The sequence below is a fragment of the Muntiacus reevesi genome, chromosome 12, assembly GCF_963930625.1.
Source record: "Muntiacus reevesi chromosome 12, mMunRee1.1, whole genome shotgun sequence".
NCBI classification, from domain to species: domain Eukaryota; kingdom Metazoa; phylum Chordata; class Mammalia; order Artiodactyla; family Cervidae; genus Muntiacus; species Muntiacus reevesi.
In genome coordinates, this window is record NC_089260.1 from 32,187,425 (window position 1) to 32,203,288 (window position 15,864).

The 15,864-nt window shown below is 38.6% G+C and overlaps 1 protein-coding gene across 1 annotated transcript; it reads left to right on the forward strand.

The window, feature by feature from the left end:
* The first annotated feature begins 10,761 nt into the window (after positions 1 to 10,761).
* Positions 10,762 to 15,864, forward strand: UTP23 (UTP23 small subunit processome component). The gene is made up of 3 exons (XM_065903286.1): positions 10,762 to 11,035; positions 14,272 to 14,446; positions 15,366 to 15,864. Exons 1-3 carry the CDS (start codon positions 10,848 to 10,850, stop codon positions 15,747 to 15,749), a joined length of 747 nt encoding a protein of 248 aa, XP_065759358.1. The 5' UTR covers positions 10,762 to 10,847; the 3' UTR covers positions 15,750 to 15,864.

Genomic DNA, 15,864 nt, shown 5'->3' on the forward strand with positions numbered 1-15,864 from the left:
AGCATGTTCATCAAGCAGAATGGAAATATATAAGTCAAAATATAAAGGTAACCGAAAAATTCCCAAATACTTGAAAACTATACAAAATGCTTCTTTTTTTTCCATTTGTTTTTATTAGTTGGAGGCTAATTACTTTACAATATTGTAGTGGTTTTTGCCATACATTGACATGAATCAGCCATGGATTTACATGTGTTCCCCATCCCGATCCCCCCTCCCGCCTCCCTCCCCACCCCATCCCTCTGGGTCTTCCCAGTGCACCAGCCCTGAGCACTTGTCTCATGCATCCAACCTGGGCTGATGATCTGTTTCACCCTTGATAGTATACTTGTTTTAATGCTGTTCTCTCAGAACATCCCACCCTCGCCTTCTCCCACAGTAAAATGCTTCTTTTAAAATTTCTTTTTAATTGAAGGATAACTGCTTTATACTATTGTATACAACATGCTTTTAATAACCCATGGATCAAAGAGGAAGTCTTAAGGGAACTTTTAAAACACACTGAATTTATTCAGAGGAAACTCAATAAATATGAAAGTATTAATATAAAATGTCAAAATTCATAGCACGCAGTCACAACAGTACTGAGAGGAAAGTTTATAGCTAAATGTATACATTATAAAAGATGATATATCTCAAATCAATAACCTAATCTTCCTCTTCAAGATCCTAAAAAAATAAGAGCAAAACAAGCCTGCAACATGCAGAAGAAATTAAACAACACTAAGCATATTTGATCATCCAAAGAAAGTTGCTTACAACCACTCAGTTGTACTTTAGCATCCCTCCAAAAGGCAGTTTTGATGTTGTGGTTATTAATTTCACTATAGATATTCATATCCTGGAAAAGACAAATTTACCCTATATCCCCAACAATATGTTCTTCATTCTCTCTATCCAAGGAACTAAAGTTTTCAGCAAAGTTCTATATTTGCTGGAAATATTTCAGATTTAGTCAGAGGCACAGAGAGAGGATGGCAAGGCCCTTCCAAAGCGAGCTGTGGGCCCTGTCCATGGTTGAATACCACCTGGAGACAGGAAGCAAAGGAGAGCCTGCCATACCTGAGTGAAAAAATGAAAAAATAAACAGTCTGACCGGGTCTGCTTTTGTGGCATGGTAACTCAACCCACTCGGAAAACACAGCCCCATGAATGTCAGACTGTGACCAGTCCATGCCTTGGACCCACCATTAGAGCTGTGTCTAATACCCACAGTATTAGAGCTGTTTCCTCTCAATTGGCTAAGACTCACCTAAATACCCTTCAATGCAATAAAATAGACACCAAAAATGAGCCAAAGAATTTCTTAAAATGTTACTTTATTCCTACTCAGTATTAGGATGAGCCAAAGGGTTTTGGGTTTTTTGTTTGTTTGTTTGTTTTCTTTTTTTTAATGTCAATTTATTCCTGTTCAGTTGTTGGTTTTTTCCAGCCCTCTACAGAAGGCAAGTTTCCTTTGGACATCTTGACAGTCTGAGTTGAGCTCAGGGATTTTGGGCAACCTCTATAGGGCCAACTTAGCATCAGTTCCAGCCTTGGTATGAAGGAAGAGGGTAGAAAGCCCTCTGACCTTTCTATTTACTGTCCCTCTGAGAAGTAACTGTACACTCATGACATACAAGTGAAGGATGGTTCTTCTTTGGTAACCATTAGGAACAAAGAGACCACCATTTTTAATAAAATTTCCAGTGGAAGCCTGTAAGGGTGTATGCTTTTATCTCATCTGCGTAGATTATTTTCTAGAAAAGGAGCACAAAAATCTTTTCCCCTTGAAAAGGAAATACTGTTACAGGATGGTTACAAGTTCTCCCCAAACATCAAATTAGTCACTCCATTGTTAGGATGTCATAAGGAAGAGGGTATAGAGAGAAACAAGAAGTCTACTTTAACACTACTCAGTTATAAGGAAGGGATCAGAAACGTGCTACTCTGGAAATGAGAGGAAAGGGCAAGAGTTGTCTCATCTCCTCCCCTCTAAAAGAACATATAGTGCCATCACAATTGAACAAGGCCTGGGGAACAAAAATCAAACATAAGCAAAGCTAGAAGAAACAACATATAAATGGGGCAAAACTGAAGTTGTGAATTAAATTCACACACTCTTTAGATGTTCACAAATATTTGCTTGACCGAAGAAAATCATTTGGCTTAAAACACTATAAACACTTTGCTTAATATTTAACTGGACTGGAAAAGATGCCTTTGGGAGATACTTGAAAGCAGCTAATAGCAACCCTTCTGCATTCCAGTCTCTTCACAATGGTGTCTGGGATTAAACAAGGACATATACGGAACATCCTAAATGTCCTTAAGGTAAAACATTACACAGGTAATATTATTTTCCCTTTAAAAATACATTTTGTTGCCTAGATTTAACAAATTGTCCATTGGTTAGGATAGCCCATTGGTTTGGGCTATGAGCAACCAAAAATAGATAAGTAAACAAAAAACAGTTTAAATTATTTTAAGCAAGGACATATGTATCCCTATGGCTAGTTCATGCTGATGTTTGACAGAAAACAACAAAATTCTGTAAAGCAATTATCCTTCAATCAAAAAATAAATTAATTTTAAAAAAGGAAATGTATTGTCACACAATTAAATGTCTAGAGGTATGTACAAATGAAGCAGCATAAAGACTCCAGTTCTACATCTTTATGAATCACTTGTCTGTCTTGTGTCATGTTTTGGTTCTGTGCACACCCTGGCTGAAGCTCCAGTACTCTGGCCACCTGATGGGAAGAGCCAACTCATAAGAAAAGACCCTGATGCTAGGAAAGATTGAAGACAAGAGGAGAAGGGGATGACAGAGCATAAGATGTTTGGATGGCATCACCAACTCAATGGACATGAGTTTGGGCAAACTCTGGGAGATAGTAGACGACAGAGAAGCCTGGCGTGCTACAGTCCATGGGGTCGCAAAGAGTCAGACACAACTTGGTGACTGAACAACACAAATTGGCTAGCTACCCCTATAACCTCCAAACAGCTGCTAGTACCAAAGAACACAATGCACTTCATTTTTGTAATTCTCGTAAGAAAAAGAAAACCTATTCTCCAACTATGGGGAAAGAAGTCTTTCTCTTTAATCTGAGATCGATTTAAATCATATGCCTTCTTCTGTATACTTATGTGGAATGAGACTAAGGGAGGTTATACTTTGAAGAACCAAATGTTTTGTTCAGTATTATGAAAAGTCACAATAGAGGGTAAGGAGAGAACCAATGAAAAGAAAATAATACTATGAATTATATTACCTATGAATCAGCATGTAGGTATTTTCTATGTGTTTGTTAAAATAATAATAGCTTTTAAAATGATATTTGATCTTCTCTGTTCCCAGTATTTTGATGTATGACCTAGCAAATAATATTAAAAGAAAATGAGTCCCATTGAAAACATTAGCACAGATTCTAAGAGTGACTTTTATTTGGTATAATATCATGTAATTAATACCTTGTATTGGTGTAATTCAGTTATAAATACAAGACTTTGAAATAATATTCTACTGAATTATTGAAAGCCTGTTTAATTTCTTGCCACCAGAAATTCAGTTTCTGCCCTGAAGTCCCCCTGCTGCTTAAAAATATATACTAAACCATGAGTGAAAGGGTTGTCTTCAAAATTTTGTTTAATATAAATAAATAATGTTTTTAGAAAATCCTTTAGTGCCATATCTGACATAATTCTCAATTTTTAAACTCCTTTAGGTAATAGTAATAATATTTGCTTACCTAGAGTAATTTTATAAGGATTCATTAATCTTCTAAAAATGCTTTGATAGGTTAAAAAATGAATGACCCCATACAGCATGAATTTCTCTGGCAGTTTCAGTTATGTTTCATTAAATTTCAAATCATGGTTTATTTATTATGCATGTATCAAAGTAAAACATTTTGCACATTGCTACCGCTTTTCAACTTTTTGCTTTTCTCCCCCATTGTATGTTTTTACTACTTTAATTAATACCACTGAACACTTTGTTAGTGAAACTCCAGTGGCGAGCACTATTCAGATCTATTATGAAAAACTTAATTCCTTTTAACTTACCTCACATGGCAGTATTTTTTCTCTGTATAATTTCATTCAAATAAACTATTTAGCAAGCAAATTTGCTAGTCTAATTTTACAGCCACCTGACAACAGCCATCTGATAACCAATGGTGAATTATTTGCTGATCACTGTCTGGTTTAGAAATATCCTTGACAAAGAGCAATCCCTTGTGATTTTTTTTCCTAAGACACAGTTTCTCCTTCTTCATTTCAGGATGAGTCCATGGAACCAACTAGGCCAACAGACAGAAATTTTGCTTGCTTTCTTTAATTGACAGCTAGGTGACAAATACAGTTCTTTGATGTTTCTTGCCCAAGCAGCGAAGCTTCTTCAATATTTAGCTAACTTTTCCAAGCAGGAGATACATTCCACTGACACTCTTAGTTAAATCAAATTGTTTATACTTTCAAAATAAACAAATGATAAGATAGCTTCTACAGAATGTAAAAAGATTTAGTTTATTTGAAAAAGTATTTTACATTTATATCTACTTCTGCTTTATTGACTAAGCCGAAGTCTTTGACTGTGTGGATCACAACAAACTGTAGAAAATTCTTAAAGAGATGGAGGAAATAGCAGACCACCTTATCTGCCTCCTGAGAAATCTGTATTCAGGTCAAGAAGCAACAGTTAGAACTGGACATGGAACAACAGACTGGTTCCAAATAGGAAAAGGAGTATGTCAAGGCTGTATACTGTCACCCTGCTTATTAACTTATATGCAGAGTACATCATGTGAAATGCCAAGTTGGATGAAGCACAAGCTAGAATCAAGACTGCTGGGAGAAATATCAATAACCTCAGGTATGTAGATGACACCACCCTTAATGCAGAAAGTGAAGAGAAACTAAAGAGCTTCTTAATGAAAGTGAAAGAGAAGAGTGAAAAAGTTGGCTTAGAGCTCAACATTCAGAAAACTAAGATCATGGCATCCGGTCCCATCACTTCATGGCAAATAGATGGAGAAACAGTGGAAACAGTGGCAGACTTTATTTTCTTGGGCTCCAAAATCACTGCAGATGGTGACTGGAGCCATGAAATTAAAAGACGCTTACTCCTGGAAAGAAAAGTTATGACCAACCTAGACGGCTTATTAAAAAGCAGAGACATTATTTTGCAAACAAAGTTCCATCTAATCAGAGCTACGGTTTTTCCAGTAGTCATGTACAGATGTGAGAGTTGGACCATAAAGAAAGCTGAGTGTCAAAGAGTTGATGCTTTTGAACTGTGGTGTTGGAGAAGACTCCTGAGAGTCCCTTGGACTGCAAGGAGATCCAACCAGTCCATCCTAAAGGAGATCAGTCCTGAATATTCACTGAAAGGACTGACACTGAAGCTGAAACTTCAATACTTTGGCCACATGATTCGAAGAACTGACTCACTCCTGAATGCTGGGAAAGATTGAAGGCGGGAGAAGGGGACGACAGAGGATGAGATGGTTGGGTGGCATCACCAACTGGATGGACAGGAGTTCGAGCTAGCTCCGGGAGTTGATGATGGACAGGGAAGCCTGGCGTGCTGCAGCCCATTGGATCACAAAGTCGGATGTGACTGAGCAACTGGACTGAACTGATTTTACGTTTCAAAAAAAAAAAAAAAACTTATAAACTAGGATTTTGAAACTGTTCAAAGAAAGGGTAATTATATTGGCAAAAACTAACCAACATCGAAGTTTTATCAAAGACATCTGCCAAGATAAAATTCTCTAATTCTGGCAAGTAGTTTTAATTTGGGCTTCCGTGATAGCTCAGCAGTAAAAGAACCAGCCTGTGATGCGGGAGACAGGAGTTCGATCCCTGAGTCAGGAAGATCCCCAGAAAAAGGAAATGGCAACCCACTCCAGTATTCTTGCCTAGGATATCTCGTGGACAGAGGAGCCTGGCAGGCTACAGTCCACGGAATCGCAAGAGTCGAACACAACTTAGTGAGTAAACAACAACTACAACAAACAACAGCATACTTGCATGCCCTGATGACAATCCCCTGTGCTAATGCCTAGCTGATTGACATTTACTAGCAGAGTTGAGATAAGCCTGAGCTAGAGAGTTCAACAGGTAAAGGAAACAGGAACTCAGGGTTACAGTATTTTATTTCCCACTGGCATATGGGATAAAAGTTTTAAGTGAATTCTAGGTAAAGTCAAGGTACTATGTGGGGCTGCCCACGTGGCTTAATGGTAAACAATCTGCCTGCCAAATAGGAGATGCTGGTTCATTCCCTGGGTTTGGCAAGATCCTCTGGAGAAGAAAATTGCAATCTACTCCAGTATTCTTTCCTGGAGGATCCCATGGACAGAGGAGCCTGGTGGGCTACAGTCTATCGGGTGGCAAAGAGTCCATTAGGACTGAGGGAGTAAGTACATATACACACAGTTTTAACTTAGTCTATCAATTATGTTTGGGTATGGTTGTATATAAAAGAAACAAAGTATTGATGTAGGGTCCTTCTTGGGTGAAAAAAATGTACCATTCTGGTGAGTGGTATTGATACTGGGGGAGGCTCTGCATGTGTGGAGGCAAGGGCTACATCGGGAATCTCTGCATCTTCCTTTAAATTTTGCTATAAACCTAATACTGCTCTAAAAAAAAAAATACAGTTTCAAAAATGAAAAGAAATCAAAAATAATATTTTTAAACTACAATAGAAGTTTATTTTTCTTCTCATGTAAAACAAGCTCAGAGGTTAAAAGGCTAGATTTGGAAAGGTAGTTTCATAGTCACTGATGGCCCAGGCTCTTTCTCTTTTCTACTTTGCTAGCTTAGCACATGGCCTCCATCCTCACATTTACCTCTTGCTCTAAAATAGACTACTAGGTTCCCCTTTATCACATCCAAATCCTAGGAGTGGTTAGAAAGATGATGGGAAAAAAACAGAAGTGCCCACCACCAAATGAAACCAATTTCCTTTTAGCAGCTTTCCCAGAAGTCCCTTGTAACACTTACACTTAACCTATCTTTGGCTAAAACTTAATCCTATAACTATACTTAACTGCACAGAGTCTGGGACATGGATTCTCTTTTCTGGGTACGCTACTGTCCAGAATGAAATTAGGATCCTACCTACTAAAGAGAAGAGAAGAGATATTGTCAATTCACAGTTTGTGCCACATCCATTATGTTACATGTGGGATTTTGTGGGAAATTTCATGCAGTCATTAAAAATAATGAAAAAGTACTATGCCGATTAACTTGGAATATGCGTCGGGATTTTCACAAAGATTATTGGGTGAGAAAACTAAAACGGATAGAAGTGATAAAATATGATTTCATTTTTGAATAACAAAGTGACAAAAATCTCTAAATATGTATGCAGATGTACATGCAAATGAGTATGTGAATATGAAAAAAATCATAGAAGGGTACCCAGTAGATTACTATGTATTATTTTGGCAAAGAAGAGGAGATGCCTGTCTTGTGTTGTTCTATTGTTCCTCTTGTTACAGTAGGCCTGTGTTAGTTTTATAATATGAAAAAAATAAAATGTTTTTTAAAAATATGGCAGCAGAACCAACCTTTGTAACACCTTCCCTTATATATAAAAATTCACAGTAAGCAAGTCCCAGATGGAGTTTAGGGGATCTTAGTGAAGTACTAATAGACTCTCAATGCAAACCAGTTTACCTAAGTTGTTTTAAATTATTTATTTTAGGAAATTACTTATTTAAGGAATATGTTAGCTGGGTAACAGTAGGGGAACATTGCATTCCTTTGGAGCTAATGGATGTTAACAAATGTTTATAAATATTTAAATATGAATATAAGGAAGAATAATATCATGACAGATAGCTTTGCTGAATTATTGGAATATGAGTATTTATGAAATTAAACAAAATAAGCTTTATGAACTGCATTTAATATTTACCTATTTAATTCCATTTAGGACATGAATCTTTCATGAAAAGTCTTGCTTGGGAATTAGTCATACCTTGCAAGAATAAATCATATTCATGTCAACTTGGCTGCATCAAAATTTCATGAAGAAAGAGCTTCAAAATTGTGTACAACAACATATAAATTATATTTGATCCAGGTGTAATAAAGAATATGAAGACTATGAAAAAATAAAGAAAAATAAATTAATCCCCTACTGCAACTGAATGTCTATTTGGCCTGGAAAATATCCAGTGTAGTGAGTGACCTGAGGGGGGAAAAAAAAACAGCAGCTAGCAATGCTGAGACATTACTGTTCCTGCACTCTAAGGTCAAGAGAATTTTCAATGAATATTTTTAAAAGTTAATAATCTTATAATAATTTGCAAAGTAAAATTTCAGATTCAAACTTATATCCAAATAGTTCCTCCAACAATGGCAATATTTGGTTCCTGCCTTTGTTGTGGCCAAATGTTGATTTTTCAATACTAGGTCATTTGGCATCAGGCAAAGATATACTCAGTAGACCACTTAATGAAAACGTCCCAATGCGTAAACAGTGATGCTTTACTGAAGACAGTCCTTCTGGAACACTAATATGCATAATAAATGACTTGCAGGAGATTGTAATAAATGTCACCTCCTCTCTGAATAGTATCCTTCTCCCTCAATACTTGTTCTCAATCAAATGGGCATATTAAACCAGCATATTTACAGCCTTTCTGCATGTCCCAGGATCATGTTTTGAAAAACAATGATGTAACAGAAAATTCTGTTTTAAACTTGATCACCAGTACCTACTGTCTTCTTGCTTGTGAAATAAGGGATGGTTGTGCAAATAGCACTGTCACATACATAGACCTTGAAAAAAATTGCTACAGTTTAGTAAATTGAAAAAAAACAAATATGACTCAACCCTAGGCCCGAACCACATATTTCTTACTAGTGAAATGTGGCCAACAGGATGGAGCTGGTAGATAAATCTGTGAGTCTGTTTTTAAAACTGTTTTAGCTGTTATGGAGGACTGGGATAGTATATTTTCTCTGTCTGTGGTGGGATTATAGTCAGAGTGGGGTGTTGGCACACAGGGATAAAGAGAGTATTCAGATTGAAAGGTCATGAGGAATTATACTCAAGAACCATGATTCCAGTCCTACAGTAACTCTTCATGGCTTCCAACTCCTAGATTTATTTTTGGTTAAAAGATGCAGCCATTTAAATGATGTTGTACTGGGAATCAAGACAGGGTTTACATTATAGAAGATTTCAATTCCAGTTTCATAAACCCGTGTCTTCAAATAAAACCCCAAATGCAAATAATACATCTCTATCATTTTGTAAGTTATTTTTCTGCATTGGTTCTTTCAATCTTCAGCCAGAACTAGACCTGGGACAGATCCAGGTCAAAAGAAAAAAAAGCAAAATCCCATACTCCCACTCTCTAATTATTTTGCCTAGAATTGAAGTAGATATGTAGCAATTAGTCATCGGGGAACTCAAAATTTTCAGATTCACCCTCTTCATTAATCAAGTTGACCAAGTATTTCTAAACTTTTGGTCTGCTTTGTATCTCCCTGTTAGTAAGTAGCCCAGTAGGTAATCTTCCTACCCTAGAGACTATAGACATAAAAGGTTCTTGAAAGTCATCTAGTCCTGCCGACCTATTTGACATTGAGGAAGTTGAACCAGTTTTTTTTGGGAGTTGCTCAAGGTCAAATGACTTGGGTTAAGGACAGAATGAGAACTCTAGTTTAGGGACACTGACTTGGAAAAAGGAAGCTCTTGAGAAGTCCTCCTGAAACGCTCCTTGTGCGTCATTTAGGACAGTCTCCAGAAGAAATGCAAAATGGTAGAAGTTTTTGCCCTGACATTTGGCTTATAGGACCACTCATAGACAGTGGTCCTACGGGGAGATTTGGTGGGGTGCCAGAAGACTTGAACTTCAGGCAGGAGACCTGGGTTCCACTGGTAGTTCTGACACTAAAGAACCAGGTGACCTTAGTACTCAGGCTCAACTTCTTCATAGGAAGGCAGCCGTTGCAAACCGGCCCAATCGCAGTCATCCAATATACTTTGGTCCCTTTCTTCCCTCATTTGAGAATTATTAACATTAAAGGAGGAAATGTAAGGTAACTTATCTAGAACATAGACAGTGCCTAGGACATATTAAGGCTCAATATTTTCACTGATTATTATAACGCCAATTTTTCAGCTGCTGTGCCAGTCAACACGCAAGAGGCGGGGGGGGTGTGTGTGTGTGTGTCTCGCAAGAGGCAGAGTGTGTGTGTGTGTGTGTGTGACGCAAGAGGCAGAGTGTGTGTGTGTGTGTGTGTGTGTGTGTGTGTGTGTGTGTGTGTGTGTGTGAGACGCAAGAGGCAGAGTGTGTGTGTGTGTGTGTGCGCGCGCGCGCTAAATCGCTTCAGTCCTGATCCACTCTTTGCGACCATATGGACTGTAACCCACCACCAGGCTCCTCTGTCCATGGGATTCTCAAGGCAAATTCTTGAGAATCTTGAAGTCGGTTGCCATGCCCTCTTCCAGGGGAGCTTCCCGACCCAGGGATTGAACCCACGTCCCTTAACATCCACCCACATTGGCAGACGGGTTCTTTACCACTAGCGCCACCAGCGTGTAGTCTTTTTAGTCTGACACCTGACTGCGCATGCACGCACCTAACCACATCTAGTTGTTTTCCCGCTTAAGAGCAAGCTCCGCCTCCGAGGGCGTGTCCTTTAGAGCGCCGGCACTACCGTGAAGCGCGCGCTTGTCTGGGTGTGACGTAAATTGGGGCGACAGATGGGGGCGTTTGCTTCCGGGGCCAAAGGATGTTTGTTTCCGGGTAAGCAGACATTGCCGGTCGTGGGATACTTTATTGGTTCGAAGCTGCCTCCTGATCGGGTGGCCTGGGCCCGGGAAGCCAGGCATGAAGATCACCAGGCAGAAACACGCCAAGAAGCATCTTGGCTTCTTCCGCAATAATTTTGGAGTCCGCGAGCCATACCAGATACTGCTGGACGGCACTTTCTGTCAGGCGGCGCTACGGGGCCGCATCCAGCTGCGAGAGCAGTTGCCCCGCTACCTCATGGCGGAGACTCAGCTGTGCACCACCAGGTGGGCCTGGCCAGTCCGGGTGGAGGCGCGGGGAACCCGCGAGTGCGGTAGCAGCCGGGCCGCTGCTCGCAGGCATCCATTGCGATCCCTGGAGGGGCAAAGCGCCCCGCCCAGTAGGAGCTGACAGTTCAGCGGCGTCGCGGAGGAGGGTGGGCGAGTATCAACCGTGTAGACAGACAGTAGTATCGTGGGGTATTTGCTTGTCGCTAGTCTGGAGGACAAGCACACGTCCTTTGCAGTCCAACCTGACTTCCGTTCCCAGTGCTACCAGTTTTGTGATTTCCGGCAAGTTATTTAATCTCTGAGCCTAGAATTACTTATCTGATTAAAAAAAAAAAAGATCGTAACTACTTATAAATTTGCTATAAAAGTCTAACAAGGTATAGTATATGATGATCGTTTATTGGTATCTCAAAACCTGTGTCCTCGAAGTGGTTGCTGGTTGTTTGAAAAGCTTTTCCCAGTTTAAGAATTTTTCAAGCTTCACAACTGCCTCATGGTGTAACACCTTCTATTCCCAGAAAGATAAGGCCAGACTCGATGTTAAGAACTTTGTGCAAGGTCCTCTGTTTATTCAGCTGCCTTTTTTGAGCACCAACCATATGCCAGGCACTGCTCTAGCCAGAGGATAACTAGGTGAACAGGATGATCTCCCAAACCGAATGGCCAGCAAAGTGCATGAAGTGTTAGTCGTTCAGTCGTGTCCGACTCTGTGCAACGCCATGGACTGTATCCTCCCAGGCTCCTCTGTCCGTGAAATTCTTCAGGCAAGAATACTAGAGTGGGTTGCATAAATCAACCGTGATTTGTTATGTTTGACTCCAAGTGTAGTTTCCTTATTTCCTCAAAGTGTGGGAACATGTAAGATGAAACCATGTGGGGTTGTTTGGAGGGAGGATGAACTCAAGGAAGGTTTCATAGAGGAAGTGACTTGAGCTCAGTCACAATTCAGTTCTGAAGGGAAGGACACTTTCTGAGTGAAAGAGCCCTTGTAGAACTCTTGAACGAAGGAGTGGAGTTGTGAAATGCAAGGGAAAGAGGTTAGAGCACAGTGTACACTCGGGAAAGGAGCTGGGAAGAAGATAAATAGAGGCTGCATAACAAAGAACTACTATTTATAAACTTAGTAGTTTTTTTTTTTCTTTGTAGAATATTTCCTTTAAAAAATGAAAAAAGAAAATTTAAATGACCATAAGACCACACCAATGACTTACTACTGTCATCCATCCAATTCTTTGTACACACACACACATAAGAATGGGCTCTTACTCTCCATATGATATTAATGGCCTGTCTTTCTCACCTAATAGTACTCCATAAACAGCTTTCTGTATTCGGAACTTCATACAGATTTCATCCAGGCAGAGCTTCAGATGGGACATAGATACCCTTAATTTTTGATCCCCTTTGCCTTCACGACTGCCAGATCCTGATGACCTGTGCTCCAGAGTTGATTTCTTCTGTCTACAAGCCTTGTCCATATAGCTCTGTCATAAATATTAACATTTTTAATACAGTCTGTAATATACATGTGTTTGAGAAGTAGTGGATGAAATTATATTTTGCTGCATTTTCCCCCCTAAAGAATTTAGCTTCTGAACTTCTGGAATATTTCATGCACAAAAATAGAATAGCATCACAAAATATCTATCACCCAGCTTTTGCAGTTATTGACATGACTATTCTTACTCATTTATTTCCCCCACCCCCCTTAATCTTACTGATAGGTTATTTTAAAACATTGTTCTGTTAATTCTTGGTGTGTGTTAGGAGGTAAATGCTATCAGACATGATAAGTATCTTCTAGAAAAGATAACTGCAGCTATGTAAGGGGTGAGTTGGAGAAGCAAGAGAATGAGGACAGGTAAACCCATTTTTTGGTTAATTCTAGTCAAGAAATAATGGGAGAGAGGAAAGGCAGGAACCCCAGGGTTTTACAAGGAGATGTCACAGAAGTAAATACCAAGCTGAGATAGAACTACCCACCTTTGGGGCAGGGTAGAGGTGGGGGTGAGAAAGCAAAGATCAAATAGGATTTCGGATTTCTATACAAGGTATCTGAGAAGATAATAAATTCAAAGCATTAGCAAACCCTGGAGAAGTTTAGAGACAGGAAAGTAGTTTGATTTTAGACATAGTGAATTTGATGAAGAGCTGACGGCAGACCATCCATGGGAAATATTCAGTAAATGTTTGGCAATTTAGTCCTGAAATTCAAAATAACATTCAAAATGGGTAACTGTAGAAAGCAAAATCTCTTCAAACAAATAAACTAATGGGATAAAGGGGATGAGGCAAGGTAGAGACAGGCAAGGGTTGGCTCAGGTTGAAGAACCTTTTAATTCAGTATTTCTCATAATTTTTAAGTGGGATAGAGGAAGTACCTGGGGATCTTATTAAAATACTAATATTTGACTCCTCCATAAGAGGTTCAGATTTGTGGATGAGAAATTAGGCTTCCCAGGTGGTAAAGTTGTAAAGAATCCATCTGCCAATGCAGGAGACGCAGGTTCAATCCCTGGGTCAGGAAGATCCTCTGAAGTAGGAAATGGCAACCCACTCCAGTATTTTTGCCTGGAAAATTCCATGGACACAGGAGCCTGGTGAGCTATAGTCCATGGAGTTTCAAAGAGTTGGACATGACTGAGCAACTGAGCACACACAATGGTAACACTTTGAAAAACAGTAGCTTAATATGAAAATGCAAAGTGAGGAAAGTTGTGATTGCTTTTAAACAAGCTGGTGAGTTGAGAATCTTTACTTTTCTGAGCTGAAAATACTTTAAAGGTGTATCGATTTGTACTTGAAACAGAAGCCTATAGCACTCTGGTTGGGGCATCTATTGTCAAACTACGTAGATTCACATTTCACTCTACCACTTTTAGTTGTTTGACTTTGGGCATGTTACTTGAAATCTCCCAGAATAAGCTGTTCTAAAATAAGGATAATTTTAAAGTAAGCTGCCCAACTTTGTAGGGCTGTTTTGAGATAAGGGAGAATTTATGTCAAGAGCAGTTAGCATGCTGCCTGCACGTGATAAATGCTCAGTACGTTTCACCTATTCATTAAGTTCCTTCTACTTGGTGTGTGCATTTTTCTAGGTCTTTTGAGAGTGAAATGGTTACTGTATGGCTTGTAGTTTTTGAAAAAGGCCTGAGATTATTTTTTAATACTTTATGTGAATAACTAATATGCATCTGTTATAACTGAGCTGCTAATAACATTTTATTTTCCAGATGTGTGTTAAAAGAGTTGGAAACATTGGGAAAGGACTTATATGGGGCAAAGCTGATTGCCCAAAAATGCCAGGTTCGAAATTGTTCCCATTTCAAGAATGCAGTGAGTGGATCAGAATGTCTGCTTTCCATGGTGGAAGATGGAAATCCTCACCATTATTTCCTGGCAACACAGGTGACACCAGTTTTAAAAAGAGTCAATTTTAGTCATCTCTTGTTTATACATTATGTGGAGCTATTTGTCATTAGAAGAAATTAGATGGTTAGGCATAATGGTTTACTTCTTCATTACTGAAATTTCCTTTTTTTAAATAAAAAATTATTGACAGAGATGTGATGATATGTTTTAGGGCTCTTAAAAGGAAAGTAAGTAGAGCAAAGATTTTACATTTTATGCTTATACATGTTTTTCATGTTTCTATATTTCATACTATTTATGTGTATATATGTATTCATATATTCATGTGTATTCATATTTCCATATGAATACATATATTCAGAAAGTTGTGTTTCATATTATTTGAGACCATACCACCAGTATGGAACTCTTTCAGGCTTTTAAAGACTGGGGTGCAGGGGAGGAGAGACTCTCTGGGTGAATAGTAATAAGTTCACATCCGTACACATTTCTTAAATATGCTTGTGGAATTATAAAATTACACAGTTAGAAGCAGAGCTGAGTGTAGAAGCCGAGTCAGCTAGTTCCTACTTTATTTCTATTCTTTCGATCTCTGTGAGCATTCTTGACCCTTTCTGAAACATGTATCAGAGTAGGAATGATGGATATCACCTAACATATTTACCTTTGCATTTGTTTGTATTTTGAGGTCCTAGAAAATTAGTGGTCTTAGAATATTGATCAGTATAGAATATTGATAATTCGAGTTCATATTGTTGACGCTTAACTGTGCTCAGTTTTTATGTTTTTCTTCCTTTGTCATAAAATATACTACTGTTAGTGATTCATACTGATTTGAGAAGTAAAACTGGTGATCTTTTATTTTTAGTATAATCCTCTTTACATTCTCAGAAATCTATTTAAGGTATCTAATTATTCTATTTGAACTAAATAATTCTGTGTTTCTCTTTAATAGGATCAGAATTTGTCTATGAAAGTAAAGAAGAAGCCTGGAATTCCCCTCATGTTTATTATTCAGAACACTATAGTCTTGGACAAACCTTCTCCCAAAGCAATTGCATTTGTTAAAGCAGTAGAGTCCGGTCAGCTTGTCTCAGTGCATGAGAAACAGAGTATAAAGCAGCTCAAAGAGGAGCAGGGTTTAGTCAGAGACCCAGAACAGAGAAGAAGAAGAAAGCGCAAGAAAGTAAGTGGCCCCAATCCTCTTAGCTGTTTGAAGAAAAAGAAAAAAACACAGGATACGAACTCATCTGCCTCAGAAAAGAAAAGGAAAAGAAAAAGAATCCGAAACAGATCTACCTCAAAAGTACTTTCTGAAAAGCAGAATGCAGAAGGGTAATAAGTCTAAAGACTTTCAAATATGAAAATAAATTTCTTTTAGAAACTGTGAAAGTACTTATTTTTGTAAATGAATTTTGACCCACAGCCTTTATAAAATTATCTTTTAAAAACCA

Coding starts and splice junctions, on each gene's coding strand:
- UTP23 (XM_065903286.1), top strand. CDS start 10,848: ATGAAGATCACCAGGCAGAAACACGCCAAGAAGCATCTTGGCTTCTTC. Junction 11,036..14,271: donor ACTCAGCTGTGCACCACCAG/GTGGGCCTGGCC, acceptor TTTATTTTCCAG/ATGTGTGTTAAAAGAGTTGG. Junction 14,447..15,365: donor ATTATTTCCTGGCAACACAG/GTGACACCAGTT, acceptor TCTCTTTAATAG/GATCAGAATTTGTCTATGAA.